General features: G+C 52.6%; 8 protein-coding genes across 8 annotated transcripts; 5 read left to right on the top strand and 3 right to left on the bottom strand.

The window, feature by feature from the left end:
• Positions 1 to 12: 12 nt before the first annotated feature.
• On the top strand, positions 13 to 933 carry J4E92_000121 (uncharacterized protein; the record flags this gene model as incomplete). Its single annotated transcript, XM_051491540.1, has 1 exon — positions 13 to 933. One exon carries the CDS (start codon positions 13 to 15, stop codon positions 931 to 933), a length of 921 nt encoding a protein of 306 aa, XP_051357052.1.
• A 1,318-nt stretch (positions 934 to 2,251) lies between these two features.
• Positions 2,252 to 3,537, bottom strand: J4E92_000120 (uncharacterized protein; the record flags this gene model as incomplete). The annotated part of the gene is made up of 2 exons (XM_051491539.1): positions 2,252 to 2,752; positions 3,223 to 3,537. The coding sequence occupies 2 exons, from the start codon at positions 3,535 to 3,537 to the stop codon at positions 2,252 to 2,254; spliced, it is 816 nt and encodes a 271-aa protein (XP_051357051.1).
• A 630-nt stretch (positions 3,538 to 4,167) lies between these two features.
• On the top strand, positions 4,168 to 5,739 carry J4E92_000119 (uncharacterized protein; the record flags this gene model as incomplete). The annotated part of the gene is made up of 5 exons (XM_051491538.1): positions 4,168 to 4,196; positions 4,259 to 4,382; positions 4,438 to 4,528; positions 4,577 to 4,757; positions 4,809 to 5,739. 5 exons carry the CDS (start codon positions 4,168 to 4,170, stop codon positions 5,737 to 5,739), a joined length of 1,356 nt encoding a protein of 451 aa, XP_051357050.1.
• A 3,680-nt stretch (positions 5,740 to 9,419) lies between these two features.
• On the top strand, positions 9,420 to 10,607 carry J4E92_000118 (uncharacterized protein; the record flags this gene model as incomplete). The annotated part of the gene is made up of 2 exons (XM_051491537.1): positions 9,420 to 9,507; positions 9,745 to 10,607. The coding sequence occupies 2 exons, from the start codon at positions 9,420 to 9,422 to the stop codon at positions 10,605 to 10,607; spliced, it is 951 nt and encodes a 316-aa protein (XP_051357049.1).
• Positions 10,608 to 15,192: 4,585 nt separating this feature from the next.
• Positions 15,193 to 16,145, top strand: J4E92_000117 (uncharacterized protein; the record flags this gene model as incomplete). Its single annotated transcript, XM_051491536.1, has 5 exons — positions 15,193 to 15,212; positions 15,321 to 15,395; positions 15,741 to 15,784; positions 15,833 to 16,052; positions 16,109 to 16,145. 5 exons carry the CDS (start codon positions 15,193 to 15,195, stop codon positions 16,143 to 16,145), a joined length of 396 nt encoding a protein of 131 aa, XP_051357048.1.
• A 1,301-nt stretch (positions 16,146 to 17,446) lies between these two features.
• On the top strand, positions 17,447 to 19,118 carry SRE1 (sterol regulatory element binding protein, transcription factor Sre1; the record flags this gene model as incomplete). The annotated part of the gene is made up of 3 exons (XM_051491535.1): positions 17,447 to 17,787; positions 17,887 to 18,425; positions 18,493 to 19,118. 3 exons carry the CDS (start codon positions 17,447 to 17,449, stop codon positions 19,116 to 19,118), a joined length of 1,506 nt encoding a protein of 501 aa, XP_051357047.1.
• Positions 19,119 to 23,427: 4,309 nt separating this feature from the next.
• RAS1_1 (Ras GTPase) lies at positions 23,428 to 24,222 on the bottom strand (the record flags this gene model as incomplete). The annotated part of the gene is made up of 4 exons (XM_051491534.1): positions 23,428 to 23,663; positions 23,715 to 23,990; positions 24,044 to 24,158; positions 24,211 to 24,222. 4 exons carry the CDS (start codon positions 24,220 to 24,222, stop codon positions 23,428 to 23,430), a joined length of 639 nt encoding a protein of 212 aa, XP_051357046.1.
• A 1,192-nt stretch (positions 24,223 to 25,414) lies between these two features.
• J4E92_000114 (uncharacterized protein) lies at positions 25,415 to 26,438 on the bottom strand (the record flags this gene model as incomplete). Its single annotated transcript, XM_051491533.1, has 4 exons — positions 25,415 to 26,039; positions 26,094 to 26,242; positions 26,292 to 26,309; positions 26,361 to 26,438. 4 exons carry the CDS (start codon positions 26,436 to 26,438, stop codon positions 25,415 to 25,417), a joined length of 870 nt encoding a protein of 289 aa, XP_051357045.1.
• Between the last annotated feature and the right edge of the window lie 147 nt (positions 26,439 to 26,585).

Here is a 26,585-nt window from a genome sequence, read left to right as displayed (position 1 = left end):
ACACATCACGCCATGGACTCTCAACTTATTCCACTATCCGATTTCAGACTATCAGACCACTCAAAAGCTGCATTAAATCTCAATGGCTCCCCTCTCAGCATCATCGATCCATCCAGTCTCACCCCCGAAACCACTAGCGAAAACATTACCCCAGCAATCGGTCTAGCAACAGTCTTGTACAAATGGCATCCGAACGCACTCGCAGCCTTTCTAGATCTAGATGCCTGGTTCTCCCTGACGTGGACACTTAGCATCGCCGAAGGCACACCCGAAGGATCGAAAATCGAGATCGGGCGCATAGGCAACCAAATCACTTTCGGCAGCCTGGACAGCAGCGGCGATAACTGGACGTTGATGCTTACCTACAACATTGTCCTAGAGGGCGAAGAGAGGGGGAAGTGGATACCGAACCCCAAAGAGAGTATGTTAGGCGAGAAAGATGTCACAGATCCAGAGGAGATTGAGAAGCTGGGTAAAGAGTTTGCGGAGAAGATTGTGAGGGAGAAGAGGTGGGAGACGGGGAAAAAGATGAAGCATAGGTTCTTTGTGGAGTATGCGCCGATGGATGTTTGGGGTGATGGGATACCGATGAGTCCGCATTGGCTGTACTCTTCTCTCGATCTCTCTAAATGTACGGCTTGCAAGAAGACGGGTGTTGCGTTGCAGCGGTGTGGAAGGTGTGGTACGTCGACGTACTGTTCCCATATTTGCCAGAAAGGGGACTGGGCGGTGCACAAGGATGTGTGCAGCATGAGTATGGAGGATAGGGGGCAGGCGATTAAGTTGTCGGAGAAGGGTGGGCTGATCAAGTGGGATGTGGAGAAGACGTATGCGAAAGACGAGGGGGAGATGAGTGCGAATCCGAATTTTGAGATACCTCAGGTGAAGCGGAGGATTATGCAGACTGCCGAAAGTAGTGAGAAGAGCGGATGAAGAGAAGAGAGCGATGTCATTTTCGAGCTGGCGGAGCATATATACCGGTCGCACTAGTCCACTGTTTCGGAAAAAGCAGTTCCTAGTAAGGATGTATTGGTGAGCGCACGTATCGCCACGTTGGCATTGCTATCAATGGTCATGTAGCCAACAGCGCGTCGGCCTCGCCCCATAGTAGGGAACAATCAGGCGTTCATTGCACCAAGAGATGGAAAATGCGAAAGTACGACTTTGCAAGGCCTTTTCGATTAATGCCTCAAATCAATACATCGCTTACATACTTCTGCTGTTGTCGGATCCGACGTTTCAATACTACCGCACTTTGTTCCACGTAGATATGGACGTATGTCCGTGAACTCTCCCATCCCTCGTTTGCCCCAGTATTTCCCTGCTCAATAAGGTTGCGTGCCTTTCCCCACCTCCCATTAATCCAATGAGGGCTCTTGGTCCAGTGGTAAGACACTCGAACGCAGCGCTGGGGTACCAAGCCTGGCACTTAACCGTGTCAGTGTAGGGGTCAAAGATGCCTAGCGCACGCTAGGATCTAAATCGTCGGCCCCAAGGCGAATTTATTCGCTCTTGAGTCTGTAGCAGACGAGACGCAGAACCTTCGAGAGACATGCGTTCGATCCGCATAGAGCCCGAATTTTTTTGCGTCCTCTAGGGCTTAGACTGCGGGCTAGATATCTTAGGTATCCGGGCTTGGCGCATTCGATTGTGCTTGGTATAGTTGTGCAAACCACTGATCTCTCCTCCTGCCTGTGGCGAAGGGCTGGGTGGTGACAGTAGGTGACAGTAGGTGACAATATTTTTGATGCTGAACATGTAGACTGAGTGGGTATGTCTCTTGTGATTTGGCTGCTTGCTTGCGGAGTCGCCATTTTGTCCATATACACCAAAGCGTGAGGTTTCCCAAGTCGACCGCCATCTGCCAGGTAAAGGTGCGCATCCGATGTGATGTTCTCAATTCTTCTGGGCGCTGAGACTCGCCCGAAATTCTCTACACCAATAGTCCTCGGTCTTTATACATCAGATTGTTCATTCCGTCATCTGGTAACAGACCAAAGAGCATTTGGTCTAATGGTATGACGCTCGTGCTAAACTTCCGTAGACCTTCTCAGGAGCGGGCACTTAATCGTGCCTTGGACTGTTGATATCTTTCTAGGCCCACTCCGTTCATAGTCGGTGCAAGTCTGAATCAGATGCGGATAGAACGAGAGATCTAAGTTCGAGTCTTAGAATGCTCATCCTCTCTTTTACCTCATTGGTGGATGTGGCGCGTGTCATTGTGGTGGTAGTTTGGCATCGTTATAGTCTCTCACTTCTTGGTCTCCTTCTTCTGTTCTTTATCCCACTCTTTTTGCTCCTTCATAAACCTCCCCTTCTTGTCCACGTAGCCCTCGTGCAGCTTGGCCTTATCCCAAACCTCCCTGAAGATGATGCTAGCCTCCAGTTTCTCATCTTGCCCCTCATGGCCCTTGCTTCTCTCTAGCTGCTCTCCGGTCTTCTTGTCGTACTTTCTTCCTCCAGCATGATTTGCATATCTCTTCGCCCTGGTCATTCCCATCTGCAAGAACTTGCGGGACATGTCCATGCCAACGAAGTCATCGTTCTTGTCGTATTCAAGAAATTTGGCGTAGATTTCAGATGAGGACTTTTGCGCGATGGCAGGTGTTTTGAAACGCCATAAAGGGAGGATCTCGGACTTGTATGGCTCGAGTGTCAGGACACCTTGTTCGCCGCGGCCAATGCGGTAGCTCATCCGCTGGGCTTTTGTCAGAGGTTCAGAAGGCATCTTAATCGCGTTCCTGATCATGGACTACTTTGTTGGATGCTGGTGTTCAGGTCAGAAGCGGTGGCAGCGAAGGGAGGTGGCTGGTGAGGGTTCATGACGTAGTGGGTTCACGCTACGCGACGCGCGAGCACGTTGCTTTTCCTTGCACTACCCAACACGCGTCAGGGTCCCGCTGCATGCACCAGAGCACTGTGATAAACCCTCTTGAGGCACGTCCTTCTGCTTCCTCACGAATTACAGAACAGCACTATGATAGACACACATAGGAGTGGATGTTGGGGTGTTCGACCAGGACTTGGTCCTGCTTATATACAGTCTAATGCAATCCTTTCTAACATCGCGGTATATGTACAGGTGGGTGGGTGGAGTGGCCATACTGGCGTGGCCGTCGTAGCTCCGTCTGTGGGCGCATGCATCCGTGATACGTTTATTCGTTGGATCTTCTCCCAAACCTCCTGTTATTGATTGTCGTTCTTGCCCCGGGGTTTGCACACCATCTTCTCGACTCGTTGCAAGATGGTCAGTTGTTGCTCTTCTTTGCCCTCGTCCTCTTGTACACCCAGCACCTGCCCAATCAGACCGCCGGGCTTGGGCACTGGGCATTCCCTCTTCGCCGCCAATTTCTCTTCAATCAAGCGCTGCCTTCTCCGCTCCTCACTCATGACGCCATTGCAACTCTCGTCTTCCGGCACTCTCCGCCGCCGTCTCCGCCTGTTCTCTCCTGTGGGGTCTGCGGAATCGGCGAGTGTGCGAGGGTCGACCGGGCAGGGTATCAGATGTGGAGCGGCGACGACGAGAAATGAGACCATGAGCGTCGTTCCAAAGAGCGAAGTCGTCATGCGCGACCGCGGGTGGAGGTGTGGAGGCATAATGTGTGTGTGGGTTGAGAAATTAGAGAGCGAATTGCGGAGGCATCACTGGGCCTGGAGAGTCGTTAACAGCTGGTGGATGGGATTGCGATAGTCTCTCAGAGCATACTGTGCCAATTGAGATGCCTCGAGCAGATGTGGACGGCAGGGGAGCGGGGTTGACGGTGGTGATGGTGTTCTGGTGGAGTGAACATGGACGGCGGAGCTAGCAGCTCGGGCTTGGACCGACATCCCTGCGCATTCGCATGCCCGCTGTGGATCTCTCGCCCTCGACCTCCACCAGCCCACCACCTTGACTTGTTCACCTGCCAAAGAGCTCCCGCCCTTCAACATTCGCTATCTTCAGCTTAATAGTCCTATACAACTATCACATAGTCACGAGACTCGCGCATTCACTGCATCTGCAACGCGCCACACGCGTACCGCCACCCTCCCTACTGTTCGCGCCCACCAGAATCTTCCGTTACGAACAGCTCGCATAGCTGCAAACGCATTACGCACGCAATTGCCAACCGAAGACTTTATACGTCCCGAAAGCCCTGCGCGGGCGTATAGCGCATAGCCGTCGCCATGAGCGCCGGTGGTAGCGACCTCGACAAGTATGGACAGCCACTCAGCCGACTAGGATACGTACGATGTATTGGGCTGACACTGATCGCAGAGCTATTCAGCAGCTTCGCGCATGTCGTCCGATCCCCGAGAACCAAGTCCGAGAGCTATGTTACAAGGCACGCGAGCTGTTGATCGAGGAAGGCAACGTGGTTGGGGTGGATGCGCCAGTAACGGTAGGCACTGTACTGCGTCGGCACTTGGGCATAGCTAATCGCATGGCGTTGCTAGATATGTGGTGATATTCATGGCCAATTTCACGACCTGATGGAGCTCTTCCGGGTTGGTGGAGACGTACCGGACACGAACTACCTCTTTATGGGTAAGCCAACCGAATCCCGCCATGCTGCTCCGCACTGACTCTATACAGGCGACTTCGTTGACCGCGGCTTTTACTCGCTCGAATCTTTCCTCCTGCTACTATGCCTCAAAGTTCGATACCCAGACCGAATAACGCTCATCAGAGGCAACCATGAGTCTCGTCAGATCACGACTGTCTACGGATTTTACGATGAGTGCTTACGGAAATACGGCAGCGCAAACGTCTGGAGGTAGATCGCATTCCCGCGCTCTGGCTGTAGAGACAATGCTAACACTGTCAGGTATTGTTGCGAAGTCTTTGATTATCTAGCCCTCGGTGCTCTCGTACAAGGCGCCGCGACATCGCTCCAAGCCACCGATGGCCCGATAGCCGAGTCCAGCAACGCAGAGAACATGCCCGACATCGACCAAGATATCGAGATTGAAACGCTCAATGCGAACGGCGAGGTTATGTACCGCTACGCACGCAACTCAGACTCCCAGTCAAGCGCCGCCTCGCAAGTAAGCGCAAACATGGGCTCCTCGTCCCCCGTCGCCCCAACACCTGGACGAGTTGGCCCTGCAGGAACGGGTGCAACTTCGTCTGCCAACGGCTCAGCTCGGAACGATACCGGAGCGATCTTATGCGTACACGGAGGTCTGTCGCCACTCGTCGACTCAGTGGATAAGATTCGACTTCTGGACCGGAAACAAGAAGTGCCACACGAAGGAGCCATGTGTGATCTCCTATGGTCCGACCCCGACGAGATTGACGGGTGGGGCCTGTCACCGCGTGGTGCAGGCTTCCTATTTGGAGCCGATATTGTCAAGACGTTCAACCATAAGAACGACCTCAGTCTCATCGCAAGAGCACATCAATTGGTCATGGAAGGTTTTAAGGAGATGTTCGACTCAACAATCGTCACTGTCTGGTCAGCACCAAACTACTGCTACCGTTGCGGCAATGTAGCCGCCATCTTGGAACTTGGCGAGGATGGATCAAACGCTGGTTTCCAAAGGAGGTCGAATGGCGACAGAGCAGGCGGTGGTGGAGGCTGGGTGCTAGGCTCCAACGCTGGACCAAACGGCGAGAGGCGACTGAGTTCCGTACTCAACGACACTTATCAGAAGAACAGGGACGGTCCAGGACGGCGGTACCGGGTATTTGAAGCTGCTCCCCAGGACTCGCGAGGCATGCCGGCGAAGAAGCCAGTAGCGGACTACTTCCTTTGAGGAACGGCGACATTACCGCTGGAATTGGAGTTGAACAAAGCTTGAGGATTGGATACCATGCCTCGTTAGGCCATTCCCGCGTTGCTTATCGGATTGCTTCAGAGCACATCCTGCAATTGAGCTTGGGCGTTTGGAGTTTGCAATAAGAGTCCAATGAAGTTAATGGGGCGAAGACACCTGGCGCTTGATGCTGGATGAAGAGATGAAAGACTCCATTGTTGCTATACCGTCACCGGACCGACGCTTATGTGCCACCATATTTCTGTCATGCCTTTACTTCCCCCAACGCATTAATCGTACAACAGATCTGACAACCCTCCGTCCATGCCGATAGCCAACTCTGATGAAACCCTGGAACGCCGTGGTATGTTACGAAGGTTGGATGCGACCACTCTCCCAGGCACAACTACATCTGATGCTATGCATCGACGGCGTTGAGGGTCGACCTCATTACAAAGTCATCGAACTAACGCAAACGTTCGTTAGCATCCGGAGCCCAGGTGTTGCGGGATCTTCTTATCGTGTACGGCTTTTACGTATCCCAAAGTCCGTGAGGACGAGGGCGCGACCGTGATTCTCGTCCGTGTTTCCAAGCTCAACATCTGGTATCTGTCAGAAGCAAGGCTAGGATAATGTTGAAGAGCAAGCAACATACCCACTTCCGAGAGCGCGGTCTGACGTCGGGACATGAATTTGCGCAAGAAGTATGCCAGGAGAGGGATACACGTGGCTAGTAAGGTTACAAAAGCTATGACTGCTTCAACCGACCAGGAAGACATGGTAAAGTTGGTATGATGACAGCTTGTGATGGTCTTGAAAGAAGGTTGTGTTGGGCAAAGAGCGCAACCTCCATCCCGTCTTTTATCATATGCTTGCTCGGAAGCAGAATCTGCTATTGCAGTCTCTACAGAATCTGCAATGGTGCTTTTGAAGGTTTTGCATGATTGGACAATATGGCTGCGCCTCCTGCCAGCTCGGCCTGACAGAGTAGGTCGTGTTTACAGAATCTTGCTCTAACCAGATTGGGCGACTTGTGGTTGTCATACAGCTCAAGATTTTGTTGTGTAATCTGTCGGTGTTCTGTGCTGCCCGCAAGGTTTTGCACAATTGGTCAGTTTCGCCATCGGTCATTGCGTCGTTTACAAAATCTTGCAGCAGCTCTATGCAGCCAGGTTTTGCATGATTGGTCGGCGGGTGCGCGGCTGACTGAGATTGGGGAAATGAAGTCGTGTTGTTGGTGCGCATCAGACGTGGCGGACAGGCGCAGTATGCGTCAGGCACGGTATGAAACCCAAGCTTGACCGGTCACATATCTAGGCATGCTCCAAAACTTTCAGCCTGGTCGTTACCCTACCTACTTCTTCCTCTCTTCTCCGCAGCCTCAGGCTTCGCTGCACAAGATGAGCAACACCGTCAAGACTGACAGACTCGATGAAACAATATGGGATTGCTATCGTGAAACGATCGAGAGTCTTTACTGGGAAACGTCACTCGATAAGATCGATGCCCATATGAAGAAGCATTTTGGTTTTGTCGCTAGGTATTTCCGCTATTGTTGCATTACGAGGAGAAGAATACTAATGCCAAGAAGCAAATCACAATACGAAAGGCACTTCCGCAAATGGGAACTACGAAAGAACCTGACTACGGTCGAATGGGCAGCCATCATCAGGTATTTTACGAGGAAAACGATTGATCTTGAGAAAGTCGAAGTGTTGTTCAAGGGACGCGAAATTCCCCAGAGCAGAGTCCTGCAGGAGATAGCACGGCGCAGCTCGCTCACCAACACACTACATGATGGTATGCTCATCTCCGTGTTCTAGTTTAATCTTTGAAGCTCATCATATCCAGGTCCTCACAGGCTTCCCAAGGACATCACCGTACGACTACGTTCACGCGCCCCGACCATGGACACCGCGAACGGCCTTCAAATCATACCGACTCCTGTCACAGGCTCTTTCTCCTCTTCTACGCAATTCGAGTCTGACCTTAGCCTAGCCATGATACCCTCACCTTCTGTCTACGGCCGCAGCTTGAATGCACCCACCTTCGTTGCTGAATGTAGCTTGCCATTTTCCTGGACGCATTCTGTCGATTTCGACTTTATCTCACAGAGCCTCAATTCTTCTCAACAGTTGGTGAAGTGGACGAAGCCTTCTAAGCTGCAGCTTGATGCGATCTTCCATTCAAACCATCGGCCGCTCGTGGACACTACATATGGAAGCCACAGTACAACACTTCTCCTGTACGCGATCGCATCACTCGCCAACAACGTATCGTCGGGCGGGCGTACAACTTCGAATGACGCGTACGAACTATTGAAGGCACTCCCACTGAGTGGATTTTCACGAAGCTTGAAGGCCCTCCCGGCTCCGATTCTAGACGCTCTCAAAGAAAGAGTGTTTGCTACTGCCGTCAGGGTTGGGGATGCAGATCTTGTGTCAACTATGCTGGAGCTGAACATGGACCCTCGCGAGAAGATCATGATGGACTGCTCATATGGCTCGGAACCGACCTACCCACTTCAGTTTGCCGTAGCTGCAGGTCATTTCAAGGTCGCGAAAACGCTCAGTTTGCACATGTGTCGAGAGGCAACTCATGTACAAATTGACGAGCTGCTTGACCATGTTATCGACGGGAACAATCCCAATATGTACTTCAGACTCAGGGACACAGAAACCACAGAGCTGATGTGCATCGCTCTCCGCGCTGGGGCCACGCCTCGTCGCGAATGCCTCCGGAACGATTATATTAATGTTTCCATGTCTTGTATCAGGCAACTGATAGAAGCTACAACGGCAGGGATTGTCGCATGGCTGGAAGTAGGCCTGCTGGAACACTGTTGCACCGAATGGCACCACTATCGCGTGGAAACTCAAACAACATGCGCCAAAGACTTTCTACTACTCATGTTGCACGATGAACGTAACTGTCTACCGACGAAAGACCCAAGTCTCAAGACAGCAATCTTGGGGGCACTCAACACTGCTCTCCGTCCGCACAATGAAAGCGTCGTGGGGATGATTCTGGAGGCATTTAGTCTTCTCGGATATCGGCTTGACGACGGATACACACACGTGAGCGACATTAGTGCGCCTGATTCCACGGATATATCAATTCTGGAGGCTTTCCACAACGCAAAGTGGAATCGATCAGCGTCTTTGCTGATAGCACAGAAGTCAGCACAAAAGTCATCTGAAAAGCCCATGGCAACTCCATTTGAGGGTCACTCGGTTAATAGATCATGGTCAGGACTCCATGATGCCATTGAAAAGAATGATTTAAGTCTTGCTTTCCACAAGTTTACCCTGATGTTGCCAGAATACATGCACGAAGTGTATGGAAAAAGACTGTTCAAACTGGCGATCACCCACCGTGACTTCACTAAGGCGATCATCATCACCGAAATTTTGGAAACAAACTCCCCTGGTGGGGGCCCAGAACTGCTGACAATCTTACTGCGAGATGGTCAAATCACGGCAGTCAGTACCCTTCTGATGCGACATCCGGTTTGGAACTCTGTATTGGGAGCTGCGAGCGGGCCCCATGATGCTGGCCCTTTAGAGACACTACTCTTCCATCGCTCAGCAGTACCGTTCTGTGGGATTCATAGGGATGAACCGAGTATCTCAAGGCAGTGCGAACTGCAGTTCCGCTTCCGGATTCTTGCTTACCATGTTATGGCAACGAACGACTTCAAACTCTGCAGCTGGTTGTTCCAGCTTGGCATGGATCCCGATGAATTCTACATCTATCGTGAGGATGCAGGTGGGCTCAACATTTTCAAAACCCCAGGATTACACTGCTGTCTTTCTGGGGGCATATGCACGCTGCCTGTATATAGCGAACACACGTTACCCTCCCTTCTTGCTGTCGCGGCCGGAAAGAATCACATAGGCTGGATGAAGTTTCTTGTAACCGAAGGTGTCCCTGTCGTTGACTCGATGGCGCTGTTATGGGCTATTAGGTCAAGGTCGACTGTGGACACATTAAATTTTCTACTAGATGCAGCAAAGGCAAGGAAGTCTCCACTTGAGCAAAGCAGGTATGGTGTTGCAGCACTTCGCCAAGCGATTCGGTACCGCGACATTACTAGGATCGAGGTTCTGTGCGGTGGCGTAAATGCCGATGCGATTGAGCCATTCATCGAAGAATCTGAGGAAGGAAAGCCTGCGATCAGTCCTCTAGGTGAAGCGATCATTGCGAAAGACTCGGAAATAGTCCTGGTGCTGTTGAAGCATGGTGCTAGTTCAAACGCATGCGTATCCTTTGATGGCTTCGGGATGTTGGAGCACATCAAGAGCCACATGCAACGAGTAACTCCCTTACTGGCCGCTATCGACGTACAAAGTCTCCCCCTGGTCAAGATATTGGTGGAGCACGGGGCAGAGCTACAGTACACACGCAACATGGGTATCAGCCGCACACCTTTGCAAAGAGCCGCCGAGACGGGTAGCTTCGACATCGTGGAGTACCTCGTCGACCAGGGCGCCATCATCGATACAACTCCAGTATATTCCGGCGGTACCGCATTGCAACTAGCTGCCATGAACGGGTTCTGCGGTATTGCAGCATTTCTGCTTGAGCACGAAGCGGATCCAAACTACCCACCGGCCAAGGGCGATGGGCGGACAGCCTTCGAAGCAGCAGCAGAGTGGGGTCATGTAGACACGATGTCGCTGTTGATGCAGTGGAAGGTAAATCTCGATGCGCAGTTTGGGGAGCCTTCTGAAAGTCAGTACGAACGGGCTCTTGATTTTGCCAAGGAGAACGGTTTCATGGCGTCATCGCGGTTCGTCGAACATCTCTATGGGCAAAGGACAAGAGACGAAAGTTGGCCTGCGGGTTTGGCGTTGGATTCGATGTGATCGATCTGCTGGTAATGCGGAGAACTGCGGACATCTCTAGGACTCGTCTTGGGTTAGTTCAATTAGAATGCGCCACTCATATCTTACCTAGGTTTACAATATTAGTATGCTTACTAACTTGAGTGTCGGGTATGAACTTGGCGATGGCTGGTGGACCCAAACTATGACGTCTCATTAAGATGTAGCTATAAGCTCAGCTCACTAGCATAGCTACCACCTCGTTCTCTCGACGTCTTTTCACTTAAATCCTCCATGTGGACAAGTTCGACCTCCTCGTCGTTTTCCTCGTGCCGGACTGCAAAGGTCCTGGTGTATGTAATCGTGTTGGGTTCAGCGGCCAGGCCTTCTTTCCCACCTCTGTCACTTCTCAACGTGTCTAAGTTCTGAGTTGTACCACGACTTCTTCTACTGCCGTTTCCGTTCGCGCTGCTTCGCTGGGTGCTTCCTTGTATCGAGCTGATGACCGAAGGGATTGCGCGGATGAAGATCAGGCGGAGAGTCGGGATGCAGGCGCAGATTACTCCGACGTGGAGCTCGTACATGGACCACAAGACGACTTTCGCTTGCTTCCATGTATAGTTGTTGTCCCCGTCGAAGAAAAAGAGCGATTTCAGGCGGAGGATGGATACTACTGTGACACTGCGGAAACGTAAGCTTGGGGCTAGATGATGTAATGTGGGCTGGAAGGGCACTGACAAGGTACCAAGAGAGAACATCAATGCCACGCCGAACTTCTTCACCCATGTCATCTGGAGATGATAGACCTCATATAGAGGAATAGCTATCATCCAGAGGTCCAACACAATGCCTATAATGGCATGCATCCATACTACCGCATCCATGTTCAGACATTTTGTTGGTCTCTCCATGTCCCATCCCGTCCAGAAATCACTGACCTACATTACCAAGGACGAAGTTAGCTGGTGTATCGTGCACCTCGTGAGTGAGCTTGACGTACCGGTAAACATGGCATCGCGGCGGGAATGAAAATGGAAAAGGTCCATAATCCAATAAAGATGATAGTCCCCCACAAAAGCTGTACTGTTCGCCGTCTGAGAAATATCCGTAGGAAGAAGGAAAGGAGCGTAATCTTGACCAAGGCAGCCTGGAGGAGGTATAGTAGAGTGACGACGTATAGCCATCGTATAAAGTTGTCGATGTGGTCAAATGGAACGTTCCAAATGTCGATACCAATGCCATTCGGAAGCATACATCTGTCGACAATAACGACAGAGGGTACGGCTAGAACCACCGTAGCTAGCACGAGGAAGTCGTCCCAGTTGAGCCCATTGACGTGGAAAAACATGTGGTAACTAAAGCGTAAGATGATGCAGGAGCCTGTCACTACGGCCAATACGATGTTTGCCACGCGTAAATGGGTAATTTCCGAGCGAACAGGCACGTCGCAGAGAGCTGAAGTTACGTTCTTTGTGGCTGGGAGAGTGTTGTAAGCAAATGTTCAGTGTATGGTGGCATATTGAACTTACTCAGACTCTCTCTTATTGTACACGTCGAAATTACGCATTTTTCCGCTGCACTCTGAAGCTTAGCGTTGGCACATACGCATTGCTTATCCGAAAGCTGGCAGGGTGATTCAACTACAGCTGTCGCCAGGCACAATTGCTACAACCATTAGCAACATATCATTTGACCCATGTTGGCTGTTACATACCGCGCAGCTTGGAAGCGAGCCGATCGCCTTGAGCGCGGCGGCGTCCTGTGCCACCGCGATCGAGGCCCATGCCGCGAGGACCAGTAGTAGGTACAGCGGCCATCTCATGTCTCGTCTCGTCCGGCGACACACAGTATCCAAGTCGAAGTCGTCTGGCAAGAGGTGGGAACAAAGAAGGAATCAACGTTCCAGCAAAGGGGCCTTCCCGCTTGCAAGGCCGCGATTTGTATATATGCTACAAAGGCTTGGTATGGCTGATCCGATCCGCCTCGTGGCTTCCTGCAGCGTTGCGTGCTAACAAAGTTTAAATGTGCGGTACCCTTGAGTCTCCCAACCAGAGGAGCCGCACCCCTCAACGTCGTCCAACGGTTCCGTGTTCAGCTGGACTGCCACCTGCGCAGCCCATTCCGAACGTTTCTTGACAGGAGTAGTCTTGTAGCTGCATGTGTGCTGTACAGAATGCTGAACGCATCGAAGGATGTTGTGCTGAAGTCGCTAACATCTGCGCCCAAAGATTTTGGACACATGGGCTAGGCCGGTACCCTACATGGAACTGGCTTGTTAAACTTCGACGGTCCAGTCCAAACGTCACAGACCAGCCGAGGCAGTGCTAGACCCAAGGGGATGTCGGGAGGTGAACTAACGATGTCGCGCAGTTTATGCGATCATGCGCAATTCGTTTCTATTTCCACCCTAGAACAGCCAGATCGAGATGGTGAGGTAGAAGTCTCGCGTGCTTCTAACCGTTTCAAGGTGTCATCGCCCTCCATTTGATATCCGTAGTAACCGTCTCAGTCCTTTCGAAACGTGCTCTCCACATGTGGTGTGACCCGGGTTATGCTGATTTGGGTGGCGCGTTCTTGTGGTGGCCGTCTCCGCGCGGAGTAAGCCCCGAACGGTGGTTCCTGCCGCTTCGCTAGCGCGCTACATGGTTGGGGAGTCCGCGCACGTCAACGCCTCGCGCTTCCACCACAGCTACTCTATATCGGTACCCGTTTGACATCTGTCCAATCGCGAAACAGCTCTAGTAGGGATCTTGTACAAACCGAGACGAGAGGTGGCAAGGAAACTCTATACGCGATCAACAGCCCCAATGCGGTTTCTCATGCCGAGGCTTGCCAGATACTTTGGTCATTGGAGGGCGAGTATAAGAAGAAGATTACGACATCGAATCCAAAGCAGAGGAAACGAATATTGAAGGAGCTCTCGTTGTTACGTTGATTATGTCCACGAGTGTGTGGAGCAATTCGACTTCGGAGTCACCGACTCGATTGCTTTTACCCCCATCAAATGTACACCATCGTCAGATCAGACCACATCGTTGTCCATGCAGGAACGGCACTACGGCTGCTTTAGTAGCCGTCAGACACCCGCTCGTAGCATGTTCATGGAGTCTTCCGCCCCAGTACATTGACACCATTCCATGAATTCGTCCAAGCTAGGGACGACCTGTCAGGTACGCATGAATCGCGTGAAGTATGCGGCCAAACGATCCACTATAGCCTACCGGATCTATACGACCCTTTGAAAGAATGGGTTCCCAGTCGAAGAGGCCGCTCGTTGTATGCTAACATTGCACGTAATCTTGTGGCGTATAAACTAGACTGTAGACTGAGAGTTAGTTCTGCTGGGCGCGGACGAGCCCAACTGTCCTCCGAGGAGCCTCAAACTGTATCAAGGGTCTGGCCGAGTTAGTACTTTGACGCAATGCAGGCGTACCCGATGCCTCACGTCCCGTACACGTGGAGCCGAATGTGAGGGCCCGTCGTTAGGTAGGCTTGTGCTTAGCTTGCTTCTAACAGTGGTACAGCACGGCGCGGCAGGGCGCGATTGCCATTGTACAACTCGATACCATGGCGAAAAGGGATCGAAACTTTCATGGAACACTGCTGTCCTAAGCCAGGTTCACGGATATGCTAATGCAGGCGATATGTCGACATCTCCATCTTTTTATAGCAAACCAATAAATATAGTAAGTTTAGGATATTGGCGAGTCCTGGTATTCCTGAAGGATGTAGAGCAACAAGCTCTACTAATGCGATAACGACTAAACTTCGCAAACAATGTGATCGTGAGGCGGTGTGCTTCTACTTGGCCGTTGATGGATTGGCAATATATTCGATTGTTGTTGCACGAAAAAACTCGGGAAATCAGTGGTGGGTTAGAAAGAGAAACACTGGGAGCATTATATGCGTTAACTGGAGATATCGAAGACGCAGAAGATGGCAAAAGCTGGAGACACTGTTTGGGGCTAGTTGGACGTCGCAGATACTCGCATCTTGTACAGCCTTACTTGTCACGCATTTCTTAACAGCCATCCGCTACTGCCTGCCCTAAGGTACAAAAAAAGGGCAAAAAAAAGCTGGAGATGCTTCTGCTCGAACCTGGTTCGTGACAGACTGACCAGCAAAAACATACAACAGCGAGGACCTAGGAACACGAACCAGTCCTGACCAGTGCGCAAGCGGGCAAAGACTGAAGGCCACATGGAGCGGACACCGGGTCCAACAAGTAACTCCCAGCTCTTCCAGGTATGCGATGCCACTACTTGATGGCTCTGTCCATCAGTTCAAATTGAAAGCCAGGTAAATATTCAAGAAAGATATGAATGTTCAAGCAACTGAACTACCAAAGGGCATATGTTGGAAGACAAAAAATGGGCAGTGTTGAACCTGGAAGAACCCCTTGGTCGCGCGTCGGCCAATGAGAGCGGGTATGACGTTTAGCGCGGGAGCTTGGCTGTGGTTCCCTTGCAACGTCTCGTCGCAAGCCGACATTGCGCAGCACCAACCGTACCCGCGAGCTCTATCACAACCAGCTGCATCTTCATCTCGTCCCATCCGCCTCCGCCCCAATCCGTTGCGCCCAGTCGTCAAAGTGCGGTTCCCACACCTCGCCGGTCAATCGTCCGCCATGGATTTCTCAGACATCTTGTGAGTAGAGCTCGAGCTGTGCGAAGCTGTCCCGAAGCTAGGCAGCAGCTTTCCGCAGAGCCATTGGGACTTGGGAGTGTCGAGGATCAAAGCTAACTGGGCCTGTAGTCGCATGGTGAATTTCGCCGTTGCCGTATTCGTGGTCCTCGGTGGTATCGCGAAGTTGTTCCCCTTCAACGACTTGTGAGTGTACCCGGCGCCTCCATCGGCAATCCAATCCCGTCGCATCGCCTCTCCCCGTCGTACAACCTTCGGATGGCGTACTTTATCTGGCGAGCACATAATGGCAGGCGCGTGTGGATGTGGAGAAGAGTGCAAGCTGTCAGTCGAAGGTCACTCGCTAGCCTGGTCCATGTCCGTCTGGGCCTGCGCTGGGCTTGAATACCATACACGCGAATGTGCGCATCCGTGACGACGCACAAGCATCGTACGGACTGAGATTGCACCACCAGTCATGCCACCCGAAGATCGCGAGCGAAGCACACAACCACATCAAATGGCCTAGGAAAGCGCTGACAGTCTGCGCAGCTCTCACATCATCCTCGGTGTATACCTGATCATATTCGGTCTCGGTAAGATCGAGCGTCCTCTCGCTGCCACATGCCGCTGACAAGCAACAGGAACTGCCCTCCTCGAGTTCCAGATTCCCCAGCAAGTGGCACGCTATGCCTCCTTCATGTTCTCTTTCCTCGGCCGCGGCATCTTCTACATCTTCATCGGCTCCGTCATTGTCGGTGAGCGCTGGTTCCGCATTGTGCCAGGCACTATCGTCGGCATAATCGGTGTGGGCTACGCCGCTCTGGAGTTCATTCCTTCCATTGAGCCGCCAGCGAACATGCGGTACGACTCCAATACACTTTGAAAACGTGTCTTTCATGTTACTGACGATATTGCAGTGATGCTGACGCTGGCTGGGGCGCTGAGCAAGTCTAAGTCCGCAGCTCGTGGACAAGAGGACGGCGGTCGAAGAGTCCTCATTCGTAGATCGCTCGCCCTGTCTAGGCTCGGTAGAAACCTCGTCGCGCGCTTATCATGTATTAAACCAAGTATTACATGTTATGGACATGTCTGGCGTAGAAATGGTCTGCGGACCCTGACGGAAAGGGTTGGTTCTGTGCATTGTGTTGGATTTTCAAGGTTGGCTCGATCATACCCAGGTTTTGGTTACATGGGTTGGGGAGGAGCTTTTCAGTCGGTGTATGATAGGTTATCTGATCTAAACGAGGCTGTAGTCGTCACACGTGTTCGCTTGTCTGTCTAGTGTCCGCAGTGCATGAAGCGAAGAGGCTACTAAGGCTTGCATTTCTACTAGTGTATCATGATGGGGCTCATTGCATTCCATAATAGGTCTTCAAATCTAGTATGTTGTAGTTGTATAGTTACAACAATGATAACGCCGTTCTGGACGAGTTGTTTCGCCCCCCTTCGATTGGTGCAAGGCTGCGTGAGTGGCGTGCGGAGAGCAACCATTACAAATCGCTAGTGGTAGGCGAGACGGATCTGATCCGCCGACAGCTGGTCTATGGCGAGGCTCAAGTGGAGTCCAAGACTGATAGAGCCGATTTTTCCTTTTTCTTGCCGCCGAGCCCATGTATCGGAGATAAGGGCATCCGACTTGCATTTGAATGCATGTACCTGAGGGTTGGTTGGCTCTGCATCCAGAGATATGCAGGTGCGACGCGCGAGACGAATGCTCTTTCGCCGTTCCTGAGCTTGTCTTATGGCTATGGCCGCCGTGGACGTGCTCTCAGGGTTGTCGCGCTAATCCTCGGCTTAGAATAGCAAAGTCTTGATTGGCCACCGCCGCCCATTCACCGCCTAAGAATTACAGCTTGTACCGCACCAGCACCGCCAGGCCAGTAGGCAACTTGCGCAGAATTATGACGACGGGGATCCCGAGCGCACCTGATATCATCCCTTGCTAGACCCATCATTCTTATAGTCGTTTGCCAGCCATCAGTGTGCCACACCTCCTAAAGGTTGCCCAGGTGTCTACAAAGGCCCGAAGACCCGCATATCACACCAAGTCACGTTAGCGCCTGCTCCAGATTGACCTTCACCCTGATCGGATATCAGATCTAGCCGATAGCAAAGTCCGAACACTTATTTGGATCGAGCAGCTCCCATTCCCGGGCTGTAGGAACCGATTCACGAAATCTAGGCAACAGTGTGTCACCACGGTCGTAAGCCCACTCTTCTTACACGCACACCCAAGGTCACCGAAGACTGGCCTCATGGCACATCCTCCAGGGAGCGGGGGCACCTCTTTGGCTCCAACTCCGACACATCCCCATCATCTATCGCGAGAAACGAGCAAGGACGAGCTAGAGATGGCTGAGAGTCTACGATTACTTAACCAGGCCCACGAGCACCACAGACCGAGGACAGAGACTCCGTCACAGGAACAGCAGCAGATTCACAGCCAGGAAGACCAAAGACATGAGATTTATCATTCACTCGAGGATGCGGTGCCCATCTCAGAGCAACCGGCGAACCCGGCAGACTCGACATCTTTACAACTGCCCAACATGAGCTATGACGCATCCAACGCGCCTGTTGCCGGACAAGTCTGTAGGTACGTTGTCTGAAATTTTGCTGTGTGCTTGCCACCACTCAACAGTCGCCCGATTACAGTTGAAACCAGATCTGCAGAGAAGACGCTAACGGACCGAAGTAACTGCAAGACAACACAAACGCCGCTTTGGCGCCGATCACCAGCTGGAGAAACTGTGTGCAACGCATGTGGCTTGTACATGAAAGCGCGGAATCAATCACGTCCCGTGAATCTCAAACGCAACACTCAGACTCAGCCGATTATGCCCGTGCAGCAAAGCCCAACTCCGGGCCCTTGTGACGGCAACCGAACGTCACCGGGGTCCCTTGCGGCTTCGCCCCGAGTCGCGACCTACGTTGCTGCAGACCAGATGACAGCCGGCACATGTCCTGGTGGGGGCCGATGTAATGGCACTGGCGGTCAACAAGGCTGCAGTGGCTGCCCAGCGTTCAACAACCGCGTGTCCAAAACTGCTAAATTCGCATTGGCCCAGGCGAATGCTGCATCAAGTGACGGAACAAACGGAGCAGACGCTGCATCCAGTGCAGCGGCAGCAGCAGCTTCTACAAGTGCTATTCCCGCATGTCAAAACTGCGCAACTACGATTACACCACTCTGGAGACGTGATGACGCTGGTCACATAATATGCAACGCCTGTGGTAAGTCTATATCTGCTTAAGGGACTGACGAAGGTGACCGTTTGCGATAACTAACTCCAATCCGCAGGACTCTACTACAAACTGCATGGAACACATCGCCCTGTCGCAATGAAGAAGCAGGAGATCAAACGCCGGAAACGGGTCGTACCAGCTGGTGACACAGGCTCCCAAGCAGCGCCTTCTGTTGCCGACTACTCCCCACCGCAGCGTCCGTCCCAAACCCCAGCATTCGAGCATTCCGTTTCCCCAGACCCGTCGACGGCGCTAGAATCTCGAGAAGACTATACACCCGAACCTAGAGGACCAATTGCCGTTGATTTCACCCACTATTACGGTAACGCTTCGGTGACCTCAAATCCGGCCACTCTTATACCGAATACACAACCCAATGCCCCATCGCCCCGCAAGCGCAGTCGAAGCGCTACCATGGACCCAGAAGAGACCGCCAACCCCATGCCTCATCGACCGAACGCCATCTCGTCGATATTGAACCCGTCTCAAGCCGATGTGAACGCCAATATCGACCCGTCGCTATCTGTGCCACTACGTCCGAGTGCGGGCTCGTCATCTAATCCTGGAGTCTCGCAAGAAGAGAAGGCAGCTAGGAGGGAAAGACTGAAGAAGGAAGCGGAGGCTATGAGACAAGAACTAGAGAGGAGACAGAAAGAGTTAGACGAGTTGGAGAACGACTGAGGTGTTTGGCAGTTGTCATTCGAAATGCAGCAGCAGAACTGGGCACTGAGGTTTCGCGAAAAGCACGTGCGCCAAAAGCGGTTCCGTTTGTGTGATGGCATACACATTTTCTTTATATGCACAAGATCTGATGGGTTAGAAGACTTCCAACGACGTATGAGACCCGAGTGTTCATTATCACTATCGTCTAGTCATGGGTGCAAGGCGTTAGTCTGGCGGTGGAGGAATACTCTATCTTTTCACGACAGTTTCACGAATACCACAATCATCAAGACACCGGGGTCTGCATCGTAGCTTAGTCATACCGTTACTTCCTCGATTTATACATTGTTGAGGGCATACACCCCAGACATACGCACTCCCTCTAATTGTACCACAGTCTTGTACTGTTCGTACTGTGGCCTCGATAATGATGTCGTTCTCGCTTTCTATGCCAATATCTGAGACTATGCCGAACTGGTCGTGTTCAAACAACGCGTTCTAGAAATTACAAGAGTGCATGATGATGCTCCGGTTCGCCATATCCTTCTTCTCTGATGTCAGGCCTGAAAACTTCGACGTGATAGTACTGTTTACCTACTTGATACGGAGCAAAACAGAGATATTACTTCCGACAATATCACTTTGACTGCCCGGGCAGCCACGCAACGGCAGCGCAAACTCGCTTTTGCCCACGTGAAACATCCTGAATCAGACGTTCAGCAAGTCCATGTCAAGGTTAAATACTCTACTTTCGCATCCAAGTAGCAGTATGTTACTAAGAAGCTATGTGCGTACACATGAAGCCAGTGGTGCATAGGGCTCACGGTCGAACTTGAAACAATCTTAGACGTTGCAGCTTTAGGATGTGACTCGAGTGGCATAATGGGACGAAGCCACCTTAGTATCACCAAGCTATAAGTAGGTGATAAGACTGGCTGCTCCAGTCTGTGCTGGTAAGCCATCATTTGTTCTCAGACTCAGACAAACCGCATAAGCACATTTCGGCCCTTCTACGATCTACGCTCACGGAAGCTCATGCCCATCGCTATCTCGCCTCGAGCTCTTATCGCGTACAATTGCGATCTTCAGATTCGCTAGCGAGATGATCGGAGAGACAAAGCGGTTCCCTCTATCCATCGTCGTGGTAGTACCGACGGGCCGTGCCGTATGACACGATGAGAACATCAGCATATGCGTCGATCGTTTCCGAGAACAGGGGATGATAGGTTTTGTGCCTAACAATGGCAACGTTTCTTTTGGTGCTAAAGTTACGAAAAAGTTATCGTGTCTCCGGATGTCGCAGATGGTGAGGTCAATGGCGCATTCGGACGGAATTTCCCGAGTGTGCAAGATAGATGCGAATCGAAAGCCGAGTTGTGCCATCGTAAAAGCATGTCCAGTTCGAAAGAACGTGTAGAACTATTCATCACTTATACAATCATGCGATGCTGCAGTCATGCGTTCAAAAAGTCGAAGTGTGGGGTGAAATTGCGCGATATAACAAAGAGGAAGGAGGAAAAGACGTCATACCCAAAGAACGAGAACACGACGACGACGCAACCCGCCAACACAGACAGGTCGAGCTAGGTGGTAACGGACTTCTACCATGATCCGTCAGCATCGTACTTTTTGGTACGCATCTTACCACCGCGCCGCAAGTCTCTGTCTATTGGCTGGCGTTCAGCACCGCGTTTCGACCTACAATCCACGCTCTGGAGCTGCAATTGCCAGAAGCAGCAATAAACCAGGGACTTTGGATCTCGATACCAAATTCTGAGATCGAGGATCGTGAGTTTGGGTCGTGAAGCGACGGCTCTACATAATGCCATTCCAATCAGGTCCGAAGCTGGGGTGTCGACTGGTGTGGAATCGACGATGAAGACAAAGCACTTGGTAGTAGCGCTGGGGGTCCGAGTCACGCTGCACCACGGATGGATGTTGATGTGGTGCATTATGAAGATGTATATCAAGGCATTCCGGCTGTAGACTTAGTAGACTGACTGCGTCGCCCTTTCAAGCTCTTTCATCGCGTTCATGGCGGGGAAGTTGTGATGTACGGGACGTTCAATGTGGTTCCCGCACTAGGCCTGTCAATCCGCTAACGTCAGGGTCTAGATCCCTCCGCTGAGTGCCGATCTGTGCGATATATGTATGTAAGACGCTCACCTCCTCGGCGTACCTTTTACAGTTGCATCAGCTGCGCGTCATGCTGTCGCATTATTAGCTAAGGTTGCAGGGCCGGTCTGCGAGAGCTGCCACATGGGAACATGTGTGCAGGTACGGGCCGGTAACGATAGTTTAGCGCGCGTGGACCGACAGCCTTATTTTGAGATTTGGCTGCAGTGAGGCCGTGTTGGTGGAGATTCCGTGATAGACATTTTGAGAGCAGGCTGTGTTGTGGGAGGTTCGCAATATACCCGAGGCTCCAATTACTGGCGATACAAATTACACAAGTCTGATCATACTGAAGTTCAGGGTAGGAGCAAGAGCTTGCTATTTTCCGATGCAAATGGTGTAGAGCCATCATGGGCTCTTTTTTACATGATCTCAATTGCCTTCACATCTCTGGCCCAAGCTTGGTGATTGATACGCGACATAGCTCGTAGCCGCCATAATGAGATGGAGTCCAGCCTGATCTCTGCTTACATGGTCCAGCTCCGTGTGAACTACGAAAGGAGACATTCATTGGAACCTGTGCATAAGCGAGCTATTGTGGGCATCCCGATATCGATCATCCGCCATGCAGTTTGCGCACGGATGGGGAAAGAGATGTATGAACCTAGGGCCCGAGGCACTCCACAGCTCGTCTACTGACAATCAATCACTATCCGTCGAACGAACAGTTTTCCCAAACGTATAGCGAAAGCCGTGGGTTGGGTGTTTGCTTCGAAGATCAGCGTACTACAGGGATAATGAAGTGGCCACATGAGTGGCTTTCCACCCGCAACAAGGCGCATGCAACGGCGTTGGAACGCTTAGGTGCATATAGCAGCGAGTGAAGCTGCAGCCGAACTGGTGTACAGCGAACTGGCCGAACAAGGTCATCATCCGTGCCGACGCGGGCAGGGCGTACTTCCCGTTTGGGGACACTTTGGGAATAGCCTAAACAGCGGCGGGTGTAAATAATTGCTGAATATCCACATTGTCGGGCCGCGCCTTGATTGCAGTTGGACAAGAGAGAAAATATTTGTCAAGAAGGACCGCAAAGTGGTCAAGTGAAGCGAACCGATCTCCAGGACGTGGAGGTTGAGTTGACGTACTGGGCACGTGCCACACGTGTTGCGGATGCGGCAAGAACGGCGCATCGGGTTCTGGGAAGCAGCCCCAACCTAGTGTTTCACGAAATCATGGCGATCTGCAAGTTTTGGTGTTCGTCCGGAGAAAAGCTCCCTGGGTCAGTCGGCCCTAATCCAGTCGCTATCGCGTCGCTTTTGAGACACGCGTGTGCATTGCCGATGCCCACTTGCCTCTCTCCTGATCGACTTCCCCTCTTTCAGTCGGGGTGTAGGCCCTGAAACGGCCGTGCAGGGATAGCGCCATCTCTGTGATAATCTACATCCAATGGCGACGCCCGGGCAAGGCTCGCGAGTCGAAACACCACGCGCTTGTGGCTCCAAGCGGATGATCACTGCGATTGCATCGCCGCTGGTCGCCGAGGGATGTGAATGCACCGCCAGCAGCAGTCGCCATGCAACGTGAGCTGGCAATCTGGATCAAAGGTGTTCGTGCGGGGTGCGACAGCACGTCAAGACGTGCATGAGGGTTGTATTTTGCCGCCATGCTGTAGCGAACGGGAAGTGTGGTGAGCAGAAGACGAGGCTGAGTGGTGATGCGAGTAGAGATGAATTATGTTCATAGAAGGTAGGTAAAGTTAAACGACCCTAAAAGCTGTCAAAAAAATAATGAAATCTTTTGACTCCCCGAAGCGTGCTGCATGGTGCCTCGCATGGCATGCCGACAGGAGGGAATACAGTGTACCGATCAAAATGCCATAAAGAAATCGGTCTAGATAGATGAACGCGAACACGAAGAGCGCCACCAGATAAGAAAGACGGAGTCGATACCAGTAGTAGAAGTAGGGTGTTCGGAGGCGCATCCAGCAGACGTGAATCCGTTAGCCCGTAATGCGAACCCTAAGTGACAGTATCGAAAAGAAGAGGTGTTTGAACGACAGGCCTTCGTAGGCGAAGGTGAGCTGACAGTACGTAACAGTAGCATCGCGTGTTTTCTTCTGCTGGCCCAAGCAGCACCGCCAATGGCCAGGGCGGTCGACCGAACCCAGCGGTGTAGGTATCTCTCCACAACAAGAATCATGGCTTCCATCTCCTTACATGACTGTGCATCCACAGCAGCCCTTCTTCTCGGCCTGGTCATCGGTGTCAAATGTCTGCTTTGTGGGGCCATTTCCATTTGAGCCAGGGGCACCTGTGTAGGATGACATTTCCTTGTTGTATCTGCGGATCTCGCGTACGATGTCGTAGAAGGCGTTGTCAACGTTGATGCGGGATTTGGCCGATGTCTCGATGAATTTGCAGCCAAAGTTGCGCGCCAAAGTCTGGCCCTCTGTGCAAGGGTCAGCACGTGCAGGTGGTCAGGGATGGGATGCAAACGTACCTTGTGTCGAGACCTGCCTCTCGCCGTCGAGATCGCACTTGTTGCCAACGACGATCATGGGGAAGTAGTCCTTGTCCTTTACTCTCAGGATCTGTTGCTGGAATGTCATGATCTCCTCGAAGCTCTGCCTGTCGGTTATCGAGTAGACGAGCAGGAAGCCCTCTCCTGTGCGCATGTACTGCTCGCGCATGGCTGAGTACTCCTCCTGGCCGGCTGTGTCGAGCACATCGAGCAGCGCAACCTCGTCGTCGATGACGCACTGCTTGCGGTACGAGTCTGGCGCTGTTAGCTTGCTTTTGCGCATGACGCGGCGGATCGTAATTGCTCACCCTCGATGGTCGGGTCGTACTCGTCTACGAAGTGGCTCTGGATCAGCTGGATAGTCAAACACGACTTTCCGACTCCACCGCCGCCGACGACTACCAGCTTGTATTCTCGGAGAAACTGGCGCGGGTTAGCAGGGGCGCGTGCGGCGCGGGCGGTGCTGGGCGCCTACCTTTGATGCCATTGTGAATGTGAGGGAGGTGCCGGACGGTTACAGGTCGCGGGCGATGAATTAGGGTATAGGGTATAGGTCTAGTAGAGTAGAGCAGAGCAGAAGAGAAGAGAAGGAGGCTGTAGGGGCGGCGGTCACGGGCGGCGGGAGTGGTGGCGATGCGACAGGCGTATCGGGGCTGTGACGGGCGGTGATGGTGAGGTCGTGGCCGGATTATCAGCAGCGAGGGAGATGGCCAGGAGAGTCGTCGCGGTAGAGGAGGACGGGAGAGACGAGCAGGATGATCTCGGTAGCAAAAACGACCCTCTAGCTCCGTCTGGGGCTTTGAAGGAACATGGGCTGCGCTACGCTGACTTCGCTGACTAGGACATGGGCGCGCGCGCGGCCAGAGCGCTAGCCTGCTAGCCCTGCCAACCAAAAAGGACGCCCGCCGCCGCTCCACCACACCAGCCCAGAGTGCTGCACGCGCGAGATGGGCTGCAAGGCGTTTGGCTGCACCGCCTACAGCGCCTGCTATTTGCTGCTGCATGCCTCTGCGCGCACGCCTACCCACGTCCGCTGCCCTTCCGCTGCCCTGCCAAAACAAAGGCACCCTAAAGCGGCGGCACATGTCTGCAGCGCACTGCATGGGCGCGCGCCTCCGACGCTTCCATGCGATCCCAGCGCCGACGCCCACATGCACGGACGCTGCCCACGAACCACTACTGTGCGCAAGGGATGGTTCGACGTGATGCGAAGGGGGAGGCGGCCGCAAAAGACGTTGGCTGTCTAGCCGCACACCGCGTCGCTTTCGCGTTTGCATGTCTCCCGTGCATGTGACTGCCCGAATATGCGGGTGCTGGCCGTGAAGCACACTGATGCCCACACGGAACCCTCCTGCCATGCCTGAACGGAACCATCCCAGGCGGGGTCGGCGGGTACCCTCTGCCACCATCCGCGCCCCGAGCACCACGGTGACCGATGCCATCATGACATCCACCGCCCTCGACTCTGTTTGAGACGCAATCTCTGACCTCCATCTAGCCTCGCCCAGGGTCCAGCGTGGCTCGCGGCACAGCTGCTTCGACAAATCTTCGAGAAGCACCCTAGCCGTCGTCTAGTCCCAACATCATCTTCACAGGCATTCTATTTTCACCAAAAGTCCCTGCGTCTAGACACTCAATATATACACTGTGGCTGCGGCACTACTCCCGCGGCTCACCCTCTACGAGTCCTTGTCAGACGTGTCAGCGTCGTCCTCGCCTTCAACCGCTACGCGCCTCCCCTGAACCGCCTTTTCTACCTCAGGCACCAAACTTTCCATGAACTCGCGGTCGCGTCCGACTAGCGTTACCGTGTTGTGGTCCTTTCCCCACCTTGGGTAGCTTCCCACCTTGACCCCCTTCGGCTCTGCCTTGGCTGCGAGCTCGGTCAGATATCCAGCAACGGCACTCTCAGCCATCGGAGTCGAGATGAGGATCCGCAGCACGCCTTTGCCCTCCGGATCCGTCAGCCTAGGCAGGATGCGGGGCTTCAGCCCGTCCAGCATCGCTTCAAACAATCTAGGCACCCCGGGCAAAATATGGATGTTACCGTTCACAACGCTAACGGGAACCCAAAGCGACTCGCTGACAAAAACCACTTGATCTTCATCTGATTTAGAATCATCGATAGGCAGCTCCACCATGCGTTTCTTGGCTTTAAGCGCTGGAGACTCAACGTTCCAGTCAAAGTCGGGCTGAGACTTGTGCGGCTTCGACAGGCGCTTCATGCGCTGGAATGCTGCATCGTGTAACTTCAACGGCAAGCCGAAAGCCTTCGCTATCGACTGGTACGTGATGTCGTCGTGACTAGACGCCCATTAGCTCAGCGGCTGCGTGGTGTAGCGAACACGCTGCACTCACGTGGGACCAATTCCGCCGCTCGTCACAACCATGTCGTAATTCTTCGACATGCGTTGGACGGCTTCGATGATCTCGCCTTCGTCGTCAGCAATGACTTCGATGCGGCGCAGGTTGATGCCCAGTGAGAAGCAGAACTTGGCGAAGTAGGCCTGTGTGACATTAGTCGAGGTACCACGCCGTTGATGCGGCATAGTCTACCGAGTTCGTGTCGACTGTCTATGTTTCACGTCAGCTGCCAGAAATCTCAATCGATTCCCACATACATACCTTGCCTCCAAGGACTTCATCGCCAATGATCAAACAACCCGCTGTGTGAATCAAACTCTTCTGTTGTGTCGAAGCCATGACTGATGACGTTATCGATGGACGGAACGAGGCGGCAGAACGATGAGCAAAGTTGGGGATAGGACGAGACAAGTGCCTGGCAACCTGATTCAGTCGTCCGAACATGGATCAAGACGAGTAACTCAGGGGGTTAGAGGATATGAGTAG

This window comes from Alternaria infectoria, assembly GCF_024043175.1.
Source record: "Alternaria infectoria strain BMP 0036 chromosome Unknown scaffold_1, whole genome shotgun sequence".
NCBI lineage: Eukaryota > Fungi > Ascomycota > Dothideomycetes > Pleosporales > Pleosporaceae > Alternaria > Alternaria infectoria.
Note: the sequence above shows the minus strand (reverse complement) of the source record. Positions and strands in the feature narration are given on the sequence as shown.